Below are 20,603 nucleotides of genomic sequence, written 5' to 3'. Positions count from 1 at the left end.
TATGAGGGGTAGACCGAGAAAGACATGGGACGAGGTCATTAAGTGTGACCTCAGGGTTAAGAGACTGAACAGGGAGGCTGCAATGGATCGTGCAGCATGGAGAGCCGCCATTAGGTGACCAAGACCAACACATGCAAGCATGTTGGAGCCTTTAAAAATCGAAAACGAAAACGAACTCATTGATAGGGTTAGGCATATGACAGAGGAGATAGCTGGAGAAGAACAAGGGGGATTTAGGAAGGGAAAAGGGTGAGTAGATCAGATATTTGTTCTAAGATGTTTAGTGGAGAAGTATCTAGAGAAGGGAAAGAAAGTGTATGCTGCCTTCATGGACTTGGAGAAAGCTTATGACAGAATAGATAGGCAAGGCATGTGGAAGGTATTAAGAATATATGGAGTGCATGGGAAATTGTTGAATGCTGTGAAAAGTATGTACGAAGGAGCTAGGGCTACGGTGCGAGTGGATGGTGAGCTGAGTGAATTTTTTTATCTCAATGTGGGACTGAAACAGGGTTGTGTGATGTCTCCATAGCTGTTTAATATATACATGGATGAGTTTGTAAAGGAGGTGCAGGGTAGGGCAGTGGATGCTGGGGTGGCTCTAATGTATGAGGGTGAGATTTGGAAGATTCCGGTGTTGCTGTTTGCTGATGATACAGTATTGTTGAGTGAAGATGAATGGGAGTTGCAAGGTTTGGTGAATGAATTTGGGACAGTGTGTAGGAGGAGGAAGCTGAAAGTGAATGTAAACAAAAGTAAAGTTATGGTGTTTGAGAGGAATGAAGTCACAAAATTTACAGTGAGGTTGGATGGTGAGGATATGGAGAATGTGAGTGCATTCAAGTACTTGGGTAGTGTGATGAGTAAGGATGGAACTTTGGGGGATCAAGTGCGTGAAAGGGTACAGCAGAGAAGGAAGGTTGTTGGTTCACTGAAAGCAGTGATGAGAAATAGGGAGGTGAGTATGGAAGTTAAGAAGTCACAGCGTGATAGTATTGTGATCCCTACCCTGATGTATGGAAGCCAGGCGTGGACCTTGCAAGAGAGGAACAAGTCAAGAGTGAGAGCAGTGGAAATGAGTTACTTGAGAGGAGCGTGTGGAGTGACATGGAGAGACAGGTTGACGAATGAGGAAGTGAAGGAACGTTGTGGGGTGGATGTAGATGTGGTTGAGAAGATCAGGAGAAATACACTGAGGTGGTTTGGACATGTGGAGAGAATGAAGAATGAAAGACTGACTAAGAGGGTGTATGTAGGTGAGGTGGAGCGAGGGAGAGGGAGGAGTAGACCGAGGATGAGGTGGAGGGATGGAGTTGAGAGGTATATGAGGGAGGGGAGGGTGAGTTGGGGGGAGGGTAGTCAAATGGTGGGTGACAGAGTGACATGGAGGCGTTTTGTCTGCGGCCACCCTTTGCGGGATTAGGGCGTCGGGCTATAGATATAGATAATATTTTGAGTACACGGCGCGTAGCAATACAGTAATTCTTTGGTAATGAGCCACATCTGCCACCATGGATGCATATGAGACAGGTTGGTAGCCTTGCATCTGTGGCTCAGGGCCCTGCCACAGCCCTCAGATGGCAGGCACCACCCTCCCTCACTATCCACACACAGTCTTCTGCCTACATAAGTTATAGTATCACAGCTTTTATAATTTTTTCTTATTGATACATAGTGTTGTTTAATTTCATTCGTATTTTTATTTACAATACTACAGTATGACAAGTTTCGGTATCGGTACTGGCATACGTCAAAATTTTGGTGTTGATAAATCTCTAATAAAACCTACCTTCTGTCTTAACAACCATTACATTACAGTCATCAGCAGTTGCTCTCAAATCAAGATGCTAACGTATGTTCACAAAACTTAGTCAGTCGACAAAGATTTTGGACATTATTAGCTAGCAACGTATCATCTGCATACATAAGATTCGAGACACTCTCCCTCACAATACATACCTTCTCCACCCAACTTATCACAATTTGCATTTCAACCTTACTAATATTACACACTAATAACACATGTATATACTGAATAGCCAAGCTTGTTGAGCCAAGCTTTAACCCATGCACCTTGGCTTGTGACTGTCCCAAACCCAACTTTCAAACCAAACTCAAGCCTCACTTAAGCTACCTGGCTTAGTCATGTACAACCATTTTCTATTACTATGCTGGGTCTCATCACTTACTTGTCACCCAAAAGGCAAATTTAATGAAATTATATCTCAACCTCAGTCAAGCTCCACAATACTCAAGCCTACCAAGTGGAAGCTTGGATCTGAAAGTCATGCCATGCCTGTGGGAGGCTCACATCTTGTGTAAGCTTGTCATCAGTTTTTGCCAGTCTTGTCTAAAGTCAAACCCAAGATCAAATCAAGCCTCAATTCCTGATTCAAGCAACGTCTGGCATTTAGGCTTACACAGTTTGAATTCATCACACTATTCCTACCCACTCACCTCCAGTTCCTTAATGATGGTGGCAGCATCATTGGTAACAAACAGTTTCTCTAAGTGGTTGATGACCATTTTGTTGCGTCCCTGGGGTCCATAAGCAGTCTTCAGGGTGTTGCTGAATTCCTTGCATGCCGAGATATTACGGAAGACAGCTTCTTCTAGACCAGAGTAGTGCTATAAAGAAATAATGAAGTTTGAATTGCAGCAGCAAACTCAAATAGGTACACTAAGTCTTACAGCTTGCCTTACATAACAATAATATACGGTCTGATGACTGTAATGGCTGACATCTTTGTGATAAAAATTTCTACTACTGTACCATATTTTATCCTTGCATCACCAAAACATATAAATTGTTGTTCCTGTGTTGAAATGCTAAAACAAAACACCCCACTACTGCAGTGAACTGAAGAAACTAAAAAGCAAGCTTCATTTAAAGAAAGATGTGCTAATCTATCTATTCTGTCTATAGCCAGATGCCACAATCCCTTAAGGGGTGGCCGTTTGACTCTCAGTTAGTTGTTTTACCGGAAGGGGCACTAACCCTCTGACAACCCACTTGCTGACATGTAGGGAACATGTAAAGGATGGTTATATGGTTACCACCCAGAGCTGTAAAATTGATCGTTGCCTAGTTTATAGGAAACCATTTGGTTTGTCAATCAAAGTAAAGTGGTTGGTGACCAACCACCTCAGGAATAAGGGACTGAATAGGGAGGCTGCAGTGTGGAAAGTCACCATTAAGTTACAAAGGCTGATGCATGCAAGCATGTTGGAGCCTTTGTGAATATGTTATGATACGACATATCATCCAAATGAAGTAACCTTCAGCAAAACTTGCTGTAAAATCTACAAACACATGTCTTACTTTTGGTGTTATTTCAAAGTCTTTATCAATATATTAGGTTTGGATAATTTCTGTTGATTAAGTGAGGATCAACTTAGTTGGGTAAGGTTAAGCAAGGATAACATATGAAAGGTTAGGTCTGAATATGTTAGGCTAAGATAGAGTAGATTAAGTTTCGAATCTTAGGGCTCAGATTGGGATATGGCCTAATACATATGGGTAATTGGGCTCCCCAAGTTAAGTGATAATCCTAGGTGCTTAAAATTAGAGGAGTATGGGAGACTTTGCTCCCTACTTATCCCCTCCATGACCAAACCGGTGGAATTTGTCGGGACCCACAAGCTGGCCCAGGCACCGATTTTTCTGGTTCCCAAAATTGAATTTTTTTCTTGCTAAATTGAAGAGAAACGTCTGGTGTACCTAGCAATGCAATTTTTAGCTTCCTCAACCCACCCTGTTCTTCTCAATGAAGTGCGAAAAACTTTGCCAAATGACTGGATACATGCCAGTGAAAACTAAACACAGGTGTGAAAAAACATCACACTGAGATATATCCATATTTTCTATCTATCTGTCTATTGCCAGATGCCTTAATTCCGTAAAAGGTGGCCAGAAACAAATCGCCTCCATGTTGCTTAATCCCATAAGGGATGGCCACAAACAAATCGCCTCCAAGTCGCCCTGTCCCCCGCCATTTCATTACCCTGCTCCCAGCTCACACACCCCTCTCTCGTATACCTCTCACTTCATCCCTCCATCTCATCCTTGGCCTCCCCCTCCCTCTCTCCCCCCCACCTCACTCATATACACTTCTTGTCAGTCTCTCACTCTCCATCTTCTCCACATGGCCAAATCACCTTAATGTGTTTCTCCTAACGCTTTCTATCCCATCCACATCCAAACCACAACGCTCCTTCACTTCCTCATTTGTCAGTCTGTCTCTCCATGTGACTCAACATGCTTCTCTCAAATAACTCATTTCCACTGCTCCCACTCTTGACTTCTGTCCCTCCAACAAGGTCCAACCTTCACTTCCATATGTTAGAGTTGGTATCACAATACTGTCATGTAGTACCTTTTTCACTTCCATGCTCACTTCCCTGTTTCTTATCACTGCTTTCAAGGAATCAGCAACCTTTCTTCCCTGTTGCACCCTCTCAAGCACTTCACCCTCTAAACTTCCATCCTTACTCATCACACTACCCAAGTACTTAAACATACTCACATTTTCCATTTTCTCCTCCAGTCTATATTTACGCAATCGCTCCTCCACTTCTATATCTATCTATCTATCTATAGCCCGACGCCCTAATCCCGCAAAGGGTGGCCACAGACAAAACGCCTCCAAGTCACTCTGTCACCCACCATTTGACTCCCCTCCCCCCAACTCACCCCCCCCTCCCTCATATACCTCTCAACTCCATCCCTCCACCTCATCCTCGGTCTACCCCTCCCTCTCCCTCTCTCCACCTCACCTACATACACTCTCTTAGTCAGTCTTTCATTCTCCATTCTCTCCACATGTCCAAACCACCTCAGTGTATTTCTCCTAATCTTTTCAACCACTTCCCCCTTATATTCTGCCCTTTTTCCATCCTCTTGCAACTTTTCTACCCTCCTTGTAAGTAATACTTCTTCCTGTCCTTCTCTTCTTCTATTTCTCCATTTTATTTGGACTTTAATTCTGACCACCACCAAGTGGTGGTCCAAAAGTTCACACCCTCACAAAAGAATTCAGTGGTGCTGAAATGGTGAAATGACTACATATGTGTATTACGAACAAAATCAGTACTGCACATAATATAGGAGTTTTCATTAAGGATTTTTCAAATTTTATGTTTATTGTGTTTACGCAAGCATCGAGTTATTTCTGTTGTCTGGGTGGTATACTTTGTGTCTAAAGAGAGGCGAAAGATGATGTTTTTAGACTCCAACCAGATAAAGATCCTCCTCTGTGTGTACAGGCCAAACTGCTGCATCTAAAATTTAATATGACTTGCGATTAGCACCTTGCCTGAGGGAATTAGTGTGAAGGGAAGGGAAGCTTTTACATCCATTTATTCATCACAAGAACACCTCATATATTGCTGAAATGTTTGTGCAAAACAAGAAATACGTAAAATGAACAAATACAGCATATAATACAGCTATCCCTCAATTATCTGACAAAATACAGCCAAAGGCATATCCAGATATGGGCAATGTCCAGATACGGAGCAATATCCTCTACTGTACCTATACCCAACCTATATGTACTGTCTATCTATCCATCTACTCCGAGATGACTCAATCCCGTAAGGTGTGGCCACAAACAAATCACCTCCATGTCATCCTGTTAAACGCCATTTCACTGCTCTGCTCCCAGCTCACGCATCCCTCTCTCACATAACTCTCCACTCCATCCCTCCATCTCATCCTTAGCCTCCACCCCTCTCTACCTCACTCGCATGTACTCTCCTCGTCAGCCTCTCACTCTCCATCTTCTCCATGTGGCCAAACCACCTCATTGTATTACTCCTAACACTTTCTGTTACATCCACATTCACACCACAATGCTCTTTTGTTGGCCTGTCTCTCCACGTAGCTCCACATGCTCCTCTCAAATAACTCATTTCCATTGCTCTTGCTCTTGACTTGTCTTCCAACAAGGTCCAACCTACTCCCATAAGTTAGGACTGGTATCACAATACCGTCGTGCAGCGACTTTTTTACATCCATAATTACTTCCCCGTTCCTTATCATTGCTTTCAAAGAACCAGCAATCTTTCTTCATTGTTGTATCCTTTCAAGCACGTCACCCTCAAAACTTCCATCCTTACTCATCACACTACCCAAGTCATCATCATCATCATCATCATCATCATCTAATCCTGTGCTGCCCCATGAGAAGCATAAGAGCCCGGGGCAAGGCAAGTCAGTCCTAACATTTGAGATGACAGTGATCAGCCTCACTCATCCCCAAGTGGCAACTGTGGTAGTGAAACGAATACCCATACCAAATGGAAGTGTACTGCACAGTATGATCACCCAAAGAAGTAATGACTCGCTTTCCTTATGTTTCGGACAAATCTCCCTGGGTCTGGCAACGTTCACTTAACCCCTTAACTGCGGGGCGTCACTTTCGTGACGCTTGGGAGCAAGGGATCATACCACAGGGCGTCGCTTTTGTGATTCTGTGTTATTTTGAATTCACCCGGGCTTCCAAGTGGTGGCTTGTATCATCTATCAGTACTGCCAATGTCCAACACTAGTCAGCACTCCTAATCTCATCTGTACTCCCATCCATTGTTGACAGTTTAGCCATTTCTCCCCATTCTTGACTCCTCTACCTATCCCCCCTCCATTACTCTATCCTCTTGCTTGCCCGGCCGTGCTACGCTAAGTAAATCTTCCCTGGAATTTTTCACTGATTTCATCCATTGAAATAAGCCCTATGCCGTATTCTTATACCAAATAATATATACAAGAAAGAAATTAGGTAAGTGAGAGTGCTATACACCTGGAATTGGCTAATTATCACCTGACAATACCTCACATGCACTCGTTCGCTAATTTTCGCTGTTTATTTCCCCTTGAAATATGCCGTATAATCTATTTTTGTATTAAATATACATATAAGGAGGGAAGGGAGAAGCCTAAGTGATATTTACATTCACCTGGAACTACCTAATTTATAATGTATTGTCTAGATTTCCTGCCAATCATTTCACTGCTATATATTACCTCCTGTCAAGAGGCTAACGTTGGCAGTAATGCATTTCCCTTGGTAGGCCACCACCCCGGCCCACCCTTATCAGATCACTCTCATCTTCCAATGTGGAGGTACGTCTGTCTGCTCTTGCTAACTTCAGGGACTTTCCACCCCCATGCAAAGGGCCCTGTGACCTTTACCCCCTACTAAACCTTGTGTGGAAAGAGGTAAAGGGCTGACAATTGATAAAAGAGTGACTACGATCTTTCTATTGAGTAAAACAGTGCAAGTGGAATTGTAAATACCTGTAATGTGTAAATAATGTGTAAACAGCAAGTGAAAGTAATGAATGTAAATATACGTGAACAGTGGAAAATAGTTTTATAAGTTACTTCAAGTGACAGTGCATAACACAGTGTAAATAAAATAGAAATGTAAATAACGTAAATAAAATAGAGAACGTAAATAGAAATGTAAATGAGTAGTATTATAAGAATACGAGTATATACCCTAGGAGTAATGAAAGTGAAAATTTCACTCTAGCATGTCTGAATACTATGAGTTATGAGAGTGAAGGTGAAAGTGACATTCACTCTCAATGCTAGTATACAGGACGAGAAAGTGAATGCTACGTATTTTACTGAAAGAAACTGAATCCCTACAGTGACAATAAACTAATACTACTGAAGGAAACTTATGGATAAAGACTGTAGATATAAGTGTTATATAGTAATAGAAATATAAAGTGTGAGGGGTTTTATGAGTAAATGACAGAATACCAACAGCGAACTAGCGGAAGTGGGAAGGTCATACGCGCTCGTAATTTTCATTGCTTTCACAGTGGTTTTTATTAGGAGTATGGATCCCAAACTACTTGATAATCATAGAGTAGTGTTTATAGTGTTAATATCTGGCTGTGGTAATCATAATATGGGTTGTCGGGAAGTGTAAAGTGGAGACTTCGTTACCCAACTTCAGAGGTCTCCACAAGTCCTACGGTAATCGACGAAGGCTCATCAAACATCCCAGGAGAAAGCTGAGGTATGTGCCATATGCATATGTAATTTTAATATTCTACGACTAATAACTGATTTTTGGCAAATATTTTTTAAGAGTCTGTCGGAGCCCAAGTAACCCCGTTGGAGACGCAAAACAGTGGGAAACATGCCCGCGGTGTAAGGGTTAATTGGGAGTCAACAGATGGAAACATCTTTGCCTGCCCTGCAAACATTATTTATGGTGCAAAAAAAAAAAAAAAATTTTGCAAAACTATCGGTTAAGGTTATTTATTTTTTTTTTTGAGAAACCAATAATTAAATAAAAAGTGACATCTGGCACGTTTTCACCCATTGTCACCACTTGTGCCAGCAGTGTTGCCAATTAAGCAATTTTCCCGCTAAATTTAGAGGTTTTAATAGCAATCTAGCTGGTATAAATTTAAATTTTTACATTTATCTAGCGTTTTTTTTTTTGAAGTCTTGCCTATCTTTTTTTTTTCAACAATTTCCCTCAGTCTGGCAGATTTTCACCACTTTTGAAACTAATCTAGCAAATTTCTTTAATTTTTCCTTCAGCAACACTGCACGCTAGGCCTTCCGTAAGTTCCGTCCACTGAACTCTATACTATGGAGAGGCTATCTCCACTGCGGATGTGTGATTTTGGCCGCCATATTGAAACAGCAGTCCTCAAATTCAAATACTTTATTTCCACTAAGCAGTGGTTATTAACGAAGAAACACTCGTCGCTTATAATACAAAAAACAAATATGGATTATAATTTTTTTCCTGCCTAGTTCAAAGAATTATATAGGGTACATTTAGCCAATGAGTATAAAACAATGCCATACGTTGCTGCACTGAAACTTACCCTTTATGGCACTAACCATGTCATGAAACTGAGTGTCCAGATTGATAAAGGCAACATGGAAATATCTACAAGAGAGTGTGAACAGAAGAGGACATGGAGAGAAAGACTGGAGATAAATAAGCCCGTTTTAGTGGCCTCATTCATGCAGGGATACTGGGGAAGAATCTTCCCGCCCCATCCCAGGGGGCAGTAATGTTATAGAATTAGCAACACGATATATTTCTTACTTGTGAAATGTAACGCCATCTCTCTTTGATGAATTCCTGTGCCCATTTCTGCATCTGTAAGCTGCACCATGGCATTATATTTTCCGGAATCATCAGCTGCTTTCAAAAACCCACAGAGCAGCTCGGTACAAAAATGCGGGCATCAGGTGTGGTGTAACATGGCTGCCGCTACACCAGCACCGTCCTGGTGGTGGCTACATAAATTACGGGGTGCTATCCATGAGAAAGCCTCTCCATACTAGAGAGCTCAGTGGTTCCGTCATACTCAGTCATTCCCATGCCATGAATGGGAGTCGATGTGTTTTGCCCTTTGTCACGATTCCTCTCCCCCCACCCTTTTAAACAACAATTCATTTTGTGTTTAGTCCCTTTCATTGTCAGAGTCTTGCTTTTGACTATCAAACTCTCCCTCTTTAGTTCTTTCATGAAACTGCCCTACATATTACATGTTGGAATTTCATTGTGTAATTAAAAATTACCAATTCACCCCTTACAATTGCTCTGGTTTCCCTAACTTAATTATACTGACAGATTAATTTGCTTCTTGATAGCAACACAGGTAGTTAGGGGTTGTTCTTGGGCACATGCAATAATTTGTCATGGTCTTGTGCAACGAGGGGCTCTATCTGGCAGATTTTCTATGTTCTGCCTCTTTATCTCTTATCCATCCTTTAACTCCTTTTCTTGATATTAAGCTGTTGAGATCTCTGTCTTGCTGGAATATTTGCTGATTATAGAGTAATAATATGCTCACAGTGAGAGGTTGTAGTTTCATGTTGATGATCCATCCTGCTTATTGTGCCCGCAGCTTTGTTTTTCCGCGTTCCCGCATATCATCCTGCACAGATATTTAAATGCAGATAATAATACAGTAATCTTTCCATTATCCGACGTAACAGAGCCAAAGACATGTCCAGAAAGTGGGCCCATCCAGATAGTGGGCCCCTGCTTCCTGGACTGGTCCTTATGGACCCAACCCAGCCTAACTCAGAAAACCACCTACATAATTCCCTACCAGACATGCATTGCACCTATTTAAGGCCCTATTTACACAAATACGGGACATAAAAGAGTGAAATAAATGCAAAGGAACCAGAGAATGAGGTTTTAAAGGTCTATCTATCTATGTACCTATAGCCCGACGCCCTAATCCCGCAAAGGGTGGCCGCAGACAAAACGCCTCCATGTCGCTCTGTCACCCACCATTTGACTACCCTCCCCCCAACTCACCCCCCCATTCCTCATATACCTCTCAACTCCATCCCTACACCTCATCCTCGGTCTACCCCTCCCTCTCCCTTGCTCCACCTCACCTACATACACCCTCTTAGTCAGTCTTTCATTCTCCATTCTCTCCACATGTCCAAACCACCTCAGTGTATTTCTCCTGATCTTAACCACATCCACATCCACCCCACAACGTTCCTTCACTTCTTCATTCGTTATCCTGTCCCTTCATGTCACTCCATACGCTCCTCTCAAGTAACTCATTTCCACTGCTCTCTCTTGACTTGTTCCCCTCTTGCAAGGTCCAGGCCTCGCTTCCATACGTCAGGGTAGGGATCACAATACTGTACTATCATGCAGCGACTTTTTAACTTCCATACTCACCTCTCTATTTCTCATCACTGCTTTCAGTGAACCAACAACCTTCCTTCCCCGCTGTACCCTTTCACGCACTTCATCCCCCAAAATTCCATCCTTACTCATCACACTATCCAAGCACTTGAATGCACTCACACTCTCCATATCCTCACCTTCCAACCTCACTGTACATTCTGTGACTTCATTCCTCTCAAACACCATAACTTTACTTTTGTTTACATTCACTTTCAGCTTCCTCCTCCTACACACTGTCCCAAATTCATTCATCAAACCTTGCAACTCCCATTCATCTTCACTCAACAATACTGTATCATCAGCAAACAGCAACACCGGAATCTTCCAAATCTCACCCTCATTCATTAGAGCCACCCCAACATCCACTGCCCTACCCTGCACCTCCTTTACAAACCCATCCATGTATATATTAAACAGCCATGGAGACATCACACAACCCTGTTTCAGTCCCACATTGAGATAAAAAAATTCACTCAGCTCACCATCCACTCGCACCGTAGCCCTTGCTCCTTCATACATACTCTTCACAGCATTCAACAATTTCCCATCCACTCCATGTATTCTTAATACCTTCCACATACCTTGCCTATCTATTCTGTCATAAGCTTTCTCCAAGTCCATGAAGGCAGCATACACTTTCTTTCCCTTCTCTAGATACTTCTCCACTAAACATCTTAGAACAAATATCTGATCTACACACCCTTTTCCCTTCCTAAATCCCCCTTGTTCTTCTCCAACTAGCTCCTCTGTCATATGCCTAACCCTATCAATGAGTATTCCACCATATATTTTACCAGTCACACTAAGAATGCAAATACCCCTATGGTTACCACATACTTCTCTCTCCCCTTTTCCTTTATATAAAGGAAAATACAGTACATTATTTAACATTATTCTGGGTACTTACAACAAGTTCATGGCCATCTCGATGAATAACCCGCCTCCTCTCAGACTCTGACAATAAAAAGGTGCACCTGAAGCACCTACAGTAATCAAGTGTTGCACTGCACTTAACCATTTCCACTCTGAATTCTAATTCTTAACACTACTCATTCTTTTCTCACATGCGCTTTCCTTTACTTGATTCTCACCACTGTTGGACTCTGAATTTAATCATTTGCACTCTTCTATTTCTTAACATTGTGCATTCTTTTCTCCCTTGTGCTCTATTGTACTTTACTGTAACCAGTGTTGCACTCTGCACTTAAGTCTTTGAACTCTGAATTCTAATTTTTCAGCACTGTGCACTGTTCTTTACACTGCACAACTGTAAATTCCCATGTGGTCTAGTTTTTGCTGTTTATTCACTGTCAGAGTCCGAGAGTACTGTAGGAGTTACAGGTGGCCGAGGAGTGAGTTGCTGGGACGTGGTGATAGACTACCCACAGCAGACGAGTCTGAAGACAGGCACAAACTCACATCCAGTGGCGACTCCACCATGGCTAATGTGCTGGGCTGAGGCTCGGAGGTGGAAGGCCAGCTTGGGGAGGCTGGGGTGTGGAGCCAGGGCTTGGAACGACAGGGGTAACGGGCCTGAAAAAACTGTCAGTGCTTGACTGACGTAAGGAACGATGATTCGGGCAACTGATGATGCACTGCCTAAAAGTGTGCACTTCCTCCACAAGTCCCAAGGGCCCCAGCTCCCTGTCGCAGTCCGGGTGTTCTAGATAGTCGAGAACAAACTCGACGTGCTCCCGGAGTGCGCTCAGCTTGGGGATGGCTGGAGTAGCGGCAGGCTGAGAGGAGTTCGCATCATCATCGCTGTCCTCGTCGGAATCTTCAAGCTGGGTACTTGTACCGGCAACCAAAGATGCAATCTCTATAGCAAACATGATCTGATACCCAGGATCGCCCTCATCGTCATCCAACCACTCATGCACTTCATCCACATCAACATCGTCGCCAGCTGCACGAAGACGTGCATGGAAGTCATCCACATCAAAACCCAGAAAACTGTGCACAACATCAGCTCCGAGATGCAGATGACACCAATCATTTTCCAGAGTCTTGACAGAGACTTCCCTCAAGCACTAGCCCAGTTGTAGATAGCAGACGATGTTGTAGCGGCAAAGGTTTTCCAAAGTCCACTGGCCTCGTGTGTCCTGTCCTTCCCTACGCTCGTCCTCGTCCTCAAGAACAATCATCACCTCGTCCAGGAACTTCCAACGGTACAGCCTTTTCATTGCCACAATCACTCCTTGGTCCACCGGCTGAATGAGAGCAGTCGTATTAGGTGGGAGAAACATGCACCTAATGCGGCCATTCTCAGCCACCAACTCCTTGTCGGACGGATGCGCAGGTACATTGTCCAGAAGAAGGAGGGCCTTTAACTGGTCGCGCGGGATTCCCAGCGTGTTCATCTGGTAATGGATGACCTCTTTGACGAAGTGGTGGTGAAACCAGTCTTTGAAGATCTTGGCTGTGAACCAAGCCTTCAAAGAATGGTACCAAATGACAGGAAGGATATTCATCACTCCATGAAGACACCGAGGCTGCTTTGCATGGCCAACAATAACGGGCTTGAGCCAATGCATGCCATTAGCATTGGCACAACACAAAGCAGATATCCGTTGCTTGCAAAGCTTGTGGCCAGGTACATGCTTCTCTGTCTCCTCGGCTAGAGTGTTCATTGGCAAAGAGCAATAGAATAACCAGTTTCGTCAGCATTGTACATAGACTTGACCGAGAATGAGGCCCTCCCTGTCAATCAAGCCCTTCACCTTCTGCCAAAACTCCTCTACTCCCTCCTCGTTGGCGTCCGGAGCTTTGCCACAGGCCTTAAGGTTGTTAAGTCCATGCCGTAACTTGAAAGCGAAGAGCCAACCCTCGGATGCTTTGAAGTCTGGGGTGTTGTGTAACCTTGCGAACTTCTCAGCAGCAGCCTTCAGCTCCATACCACGCACCAGCACACCAGCAGCATGTTGCTGACGATACCAAATCAGCGTGAAGCGGTGAATTTCTGCAAACCGGGGAGTGAACATAACCTTCCTCTCCACGTTGCGTTTGGTTTTCAATGCGAAGTCAGCCTGTACTGGGTAAGCCTGTCCCAGGATCTCTTGACATCAAACAATGTAGAGCGGGCCAGGTTGAATTCACGGAGGATGTATGACGTTGACCATCCCGCATCCACCTTGTCCAATATCTCCCTCTTCTTCTTCAGAGTCAGAACCACTCGTTTCCTCTTCTCGGGCAGCGGGGCCATCATCACACACACGAAGAAGAGGCAGGAGAGATATAGCAGAGCCTGCAGCAGGTAGGGAATCACCACAAAAGCGAGCATGTGGGCGGGGATGGTGATGAGCATGCACTCACAATGAAGGATGGGCGGGAAATGGGGAGGAGGCAGCGTCACCCTGCCGGACATTGGCGAAACTACGCGCCAAAACACAGCTGGTCCGTGCCGTGCACAAAGTTCAAATTAAAGGGGAAAAAATTTTTGGATTTTTTTTTTATTTTTTATTTTTTAAGTTTTTTGGGCAATTTGGAGGTTACGAAGTCCCGGGCCCAAAATATTCAGATAGTGGGGAGTCCAGATAGTGGGCGTCAGGATACTAGAGGGATTACTGTATATTTTTAGGTGTTTAGTTTTAAGGTTTAACAACACTTGTGATTTGGATGTTAACATTATCTGTGGGTCTTATTTTATGGGACATTTTTCCTTCAGTATTGTTGATTTAGGATGCAAAATAAGTGTTATGAGAATTGCTCTGCATTTTAACCCTGAAGCTGTTGAGTGATAGGCTGTGGGTTTCACACTTTCATGCTGGTAAACCTCAACTTTAGAATACTGTGATTTCCTGTTCCATGATGCGAGATATACACGGTAAAAACACTTATACTGTATATTGCTTTTTGGTGTTTACCTAAATACTGCTCTTTCCGGTGTGCAATATAGGAAATATAACTAGGCCGTGGCAGTTGCCAGATACCACTTTCTAAGTGAAAGGTACTGGGGACTGGGTCATCACTTCTTTGGGCATTTGTACATATACACACAGTACAGTTCTGTGTACAGTAAAATCATATGCATTTGTAGAGAAATTACTGTGCTGTTATTGTAATCATATCGTGGGAAGGAATCTGTGTGTGTGTGTGTGTGTGTGTGTGTGTGTGTGTGTGTGTGTTCCGGTGGCTGCACGACTTTCGATGTTTGGTAGAGAAGCGGATGGCCACTACCACCGAACATGTACTCATGGCTTGTGGTCTGTGTTCGAAGGTGGTGGCAACTGGGCAAGACCTAGCCCAGTGGCCATGAGACATTCAATGTTCGGTAGAGAGGTGGTCGGCAGCCGTTACCAAATATATACTCGTGGCTTGCAATCTGTGTTACAATCTCAGAGGCAATTAAGAAAGACTTAGCCAGGTGGCCATGCGATACTGGACATTCAGTGGGGATGCATACAGAAGTTTTGACACCACTTGTGGGTTACAGTCATATTATTTGGGTGCTAGAGGTTCGCTGGGAGTGATCGGATAAGCGTGTGACTTTGACCATTCAGTAAAGGGGAAGACGGACATTTCAGCTCTGGTTGTGGGCTATGGACTACTTCCCGCTCATGACTTAAGCCCAGTGGCCACGATATCAAATGTTTGGTCATGTCAGCCGGCAGGCCGAAGTTCTCGGGAACTTTTACATCTGGATAACAACAATTAACCCGCCCCGTCCCGGCCACTTTTCGACCACTGGTACCCCCCAATCCCGGGCATTTTTCGACCCTTTTTTTTTTTGCTTAAACTTTCGCTTTTGGTCAGAAACAATGGCCGGTGGCAAAGAAAGTGGTCCCTGGGGTCCCTAATTAGCTTAACCAGGTATGCCTTGGTCCCACCTCCCTATGCGGTGTGAGCATCAAACGTTTTCTATGGTATTATAAGTTTGGGAAACCAATGAAAGTAAGTAGAAATGAATTTATTACAAACATAAAAACATGTGATAAAAGAGTATATTGGATTTTATACAAAAATAGAGCAGAAATAAGCATTGTACCATCGTGAGAAACGAGCAAAATCGGGCAACTTGGTTCCCATGAATCGCTAACATTCTAAAATCATGATACATATAATTTTTTTTAATTACATAATACTTCTACAATAACATTATACCATTTTACATTATATTGAACTGTTTTTACGTATTCACAGGCCTTTTGATAACATTTAGCGTAATGCTAGCGCTTATTTACGTAATGAGTGAACTCGCTGTGACTGATGTTTCAACTCGTATTGTGCTTTTTCTACTTACATAATACCTTTCTAATATTATTATACACTTTTCAACTTTATAGAACTGTTTTGAGATTATTTCAGGCCTTACGTAAATATATAGCGTAATAATAGCGCATAGTAACACACACGGTGAAGTCGCTATGACAACTAATTCAACTTACAACCTATTTTTGTACTTATATAATAATTCTACACTAACATTGCACATGTAAACACTTGATATAATTGATATTACATCATTTCTGAACGTACGATGGAACTTAGCGTCATATTTGCGCGTACTTACACAGGGAGTGTTATCGCGATATCATTTGTTTCATCTTACACAAGTAATCAACTTATAAAATACCTTACTACTAACATTACAACATCATCCACTGTATATAATTCCTATCACATACTTACTGACCAGAATGTGGGTGTACTCGTAACATCAATTATGACAACTTACAGTAATGTTCAACTTATACGTTTTATTCATGCTAACATTACACCCGTTTCCACTTTATTTCCTTGCTATCACCAGATTTACACTACTTGGTCGTGGCCAGAATTAGGATGCAAGTAAGATGGAGGAATAGAAGAAGGGAAAGACGAGAGGAAGGAGTAGTTGCAAGGAGAGTGGAAAGGTTAGAAGAGGATGAGAAAAAGGCAGAGTATAAGAGAGAAGTGGAGGAACGATTGGGCAAATATGAATTGGAGCAGATGGGAGACGTGGAAGGTGTGTGTAAGATATTTACAGAAGAAATATGTGCAGCATGTGATGTGGTGTGTGGAAGGAAGAGAAGACGGAGGGGGGTGCAAGGAACAGCGTGGTGGACTGAAGAGGTGAAACAGGCAGTGGCACAAAAGAAGAATGCATACAATGAATGGATGAGAAATAGGGGCGTGGAAGAAGTTGAGAGGCGGAAGAGAGAGTTATATGTGGAAAGGAAGAGAGAGGTGAAAAGATTAGTAAGAGAGAGTAAGAAGAGAGTGGATGAGGAATTTGGAAGGAATTTGAGTGTAAAGTGGAGGGACTGTAAGAAAATGTTCTGGAGAGAAGTGAAAAGAGTAAGACAGGGTGGAAGTGAAGTTAGCAGGGGAGTGAAAGATAAAAATGGTACATTACTAGTGGAGAAGGGAGAAAAAGTGAGCAGATGGAGAGAACACTTTAAGGAATTGTTGAACGTAGAGGATGGAAGTAATGCGAGTATAAGTGGCTGGGGAATGGCTGGGAGAACTAGGGAGGTGAGAAGACAGGAAGAAATCAGTAGGATAGAAGTTGTGGAAGCAATGAAGAAAGTTAAATCGGGAAAGCCCCAGGAATTGATGGAGTGTGTGGTGAAATGCTGAAGCATGGGGGAGAGATAGTAGTAGAATGGATGTGGAAGATGTGCAGATTGGCCTGGGAGGAAGGTAGAGTCCCGGAGGATTGGAAGTCAGGTATAATTATTCCCTTGTACAAAGGAAAAGGGGAAAAAGAAGTGTGTGGTAATCATAGGGGCATTTGTCTTCTTAGTATAATAGGAAAAGTGTATGGTAGGATACTTATAGACAGAGTTAGAGAAAGAACAGAGAAATTAGTTGGAGAAGAACAGGGAGGCTTTAGGAAGGGAAGAGGTTGTGTAGATCAGATATTCATTCTTAGATCTTTAGTGGAAAAGTTTCTAGAGAAGGGAAAGAAGTTGTATGCGGCTTTCATGGATTTGGAGAAAGCATATGACAGGGTGGATAGACAAGGATTGTGGAAAGTGTTAAGAATATATGGAGTAGATGGGAAGTTGTTGAATGCTGTGAAGAGTATGTACGATGGTGCGAAGGCTGCAGTGCGTGTGGATGGTGAACTAAGTGAATTTTTCTCTTTGAAAGTTGGTTTGAAACAGGGATGTGTCATGTCTCCATGGTTGTTCAATCTGTACATGGATGGGGTAATAAAAGAGGTACAAGGTAGGGTAGTGGATGTTGGAGTGGCCCTGGTGAGAGAGGATAGTGTTTGGAAACTCCCTGTACTGTTGTTTGCAGATGATACTGTGTTGTTGAGTGAAGACGAAGGGGAGCTGCAAGGCTTGGTGGATGAGTTTGGGAGAGTGTGTAAGAAACGGAACCTAAAGGTGAATGTAGGGAAGAGTAAAGTGATGGTCTTTGAGAGAGGTGAAGTCAGTGAATGTACAGCGAGGTTGGATGGTGAGGAATTGGAAAATGTGAGTACGTTTAAGTATTTGGGTAGTGTGATGAGTAAGGATGGAGGTTTGGAGGGTGAAGTGCTTGAAAGGGTACAGCAGGGAAGAAAGGTTGCTGGTTCCTTGAAAGCAGTGATAAGAAACAGGGAAGTGAGCATGGAAGTGAAAAAGTTACTACATGACAGTATTGTGATACCAACTCTAACATACGGAAGTGAAGCTTGGACATTGTTGGAAGGACACAAGTCAAGAGTGAGAGCAGTGGAAATGAGTTATTTAAGAGGAGCCTGTGGAGTCACGTGGAGAGACAGGCTGACGAATGAGGATATAAAGGAGCGTTGTGGTGTGGATGTGGATGTGATAGGAAGCGTTGTGAGGAACACACTGAGGTGGTTTGGCCATGTGGAGAGGATGGAGGGTGAAAGACTGACGAAGAGAGTGTATATGAGTAAGGTGGAGGGTGGAAGAGGGAGGGGGAGACCGAGGATGAGATGGAGGGATGGGGTGGAGAGGTATATGAGAGAGGGGGGTGAGTTGGGAGCAGGGCAGTGAAATGGCGGGGGACAGGGCGACTTGGAGGCGATTTGTTTGTGGCCACCCCAAACGGGATTGAGGCGTCTGGCAATAGATAGATAGATAGATAGATTTACACAGTGGGTGTAGTTTTGATAACAATTATTTCCACTTACACTAATTCTCATCTTATACATTACTTTTCTGAAAAAATAACACCCGTTTCAACTTTATATTTGACTTAGCACCTACTGACTGGCCTTACCATTATCATGAGCGTCATTTCGCCTTCCCACACAGTTTCAGAAGTGTAGGAAATTATGATATTCCTTGAAACAAGGCTGAAGGCACAACGCAACATTGCACTCGACACACTCGTATCTTGTGTCTTTTCTCTGCGTGGATGGTCTGACTGTCGAGTGCTTACATACATGGCAGCGACGCTGGGGTTTACGACGGTTTGGTTCGGAAGGGATTGCGCTGGGGTGGTGGCGGCCTGCAAGACGTAGGGGAGTCTGAGCAGCACGGGGGGCGCGGGGGCGGTGTGGGGGTCTTTCCTGGGCATGCTTGGCGATTATTTCACGTGCCAGCTCCCTCACAAACCCCTCAAAGGTCTCTGATACTCCGGTGGTCATTGCGTGCAGGTAGTGGGCGTTCAGGACCGTGATGTCAAGCAAGTGGAAAAAGAGTTTCTTGTACCACTTCATCGTTGTCCTGGCACAGTCAACACTTGAAATCATTGAGTCTGACTGATCAACTTGCCTCATGTTCAGATTATAGGTAAGTACAGACTCTGGTTTCCATACGTTGCGCCTCCTCTCGCTACGGTGATCCACGGAGTCTGTGCGGTGCATCAGGGGGCTGTGAACAGTTGATAGGAGGCAAACTTCCCTGTTGTGGTTCCACAGGGTTGCAAGGATGTTACTGGCCTGGAAGAACACCACCTCATTCTTGTCAAGTTTCCTCCCTATCTTGACCATATGGCGACGGTTTCTCTTGACTGTACCACAGACTCCGGTGTCGTGTTGGTGGAGGAACCTAGCGAGAAGAGGGCTAGTGTACCAGTTGTCCAGGTACAAAACATGACCACGATGAAGGTACTCTTCTATCATTGTCTTCACCACGGCCCCAGAGAGTCCTATACTCCGATCTTCTATTATATCTGTCTGTGCGCCCGTGTACAAGACTATGTCTTGCACATAACCAGTCTTACAGTCACACATAACAAAGATCTTGAACCCGAAACGGTGTCTCTTGCTGGGTATGTACTGCCTAAAGGAAATATTGCCTCTCCACAACACAAGACTCTCGTCTATGACGAGGTCTCTGTAGGGATAAAATGAGGAGCGGAACATTTCCCGTAAATGATCAAATACCAGCCTAATTCTCCTCATTTTATCGGTGTTATTTGCACTGGCTGGATCATCTGCATCAAAAAAGTGGAGGCGGCCGAGAATAAACTGAAATCTATTACGACCCATCACCTTTCCAAAGAAAGGTGTTAGGATGATTGGGTCCGTTGTCCAGTAGGCAGGAATTTGATTTTTCCTCACCACACCCATCAAGATTACCAGGGCAAAAAATAGGAACATCTCTGATATAGTCACGGGATAGTCATACTGTTCTGCATGCTTGCTTGTGGTTCCTAGGCGTTCACTTTCAAGGCGCTGGGATTGTGAAAATATATTTGTCTGTTCTACTATGCGCCCAACAAACGCCTCACCAAAAAACAAGTTGAAAAAAATCTAAACGTGACGACCCAGCATTTACACCTGGAGCCGTGCAACCTGACCGCCACTCCTCAGTGAACTGGTGAATGATGGGAGTAAAATTACTCCCATCCTCCCAGTTCCACGTGACACCACCGTCTCCAGCCACGTCACCATCGTCCCCTTCGTCAGGGTGGGGAGGTGAGGGTGGTGGGGGAGGTTGGGGAGGTGGAGAGCGGCGCCTCTCATCACTCGCACTTCTCTTCCCTCTCCCTTTTCCTTTGCCCTTT

The 20,603-nt window shown here is 43.7% G+C and overlaps 1 protein-coding gene across 1 annotated transcript in view; it reads right to left on the bottom strand.

The window, feature by feature from the left end:
* CCT8 (chaperonin containing TCP1 subunit 8) overlaps nucleotides 1-20,603 on the bottom strand; it is a 196,929-nt gene that overhangs the window by 142,379 nt on the left and 33,947 nt on the right. Inside the window, exon 2 of the mRNA XM_080276213.1 lies at nucleotides 2,458-2,628. Within this exon, the coding sequence (XP_080132339.1) occupies nucleotides 2,458-2,628 (171 nt within the window). The remainder of the gene's footprint in view (nucleotides 1-2,457; nucleotides 2,629-20,603) is intronic.

This window comes from Coenobita brevimanus, chromosome 64, assembly GCF_032717465.1.
Source record: "Coenobita brevimanus isolate Jiangsu-jjx chromosome 64, ASM3271746v2, whole genome shotgun sequence".
NCBI lineage: Eukaryota > Metazoa > Arthropoda > Malacostraca > Decapoda > Coenobitidae > Coenobita > Coenobita brevimanus.
The sequence above is the reverse complement of the archived record's forward strand: the minus strand, read 5'-3'. Positions and strand labels throughout refer to the sequence as shown.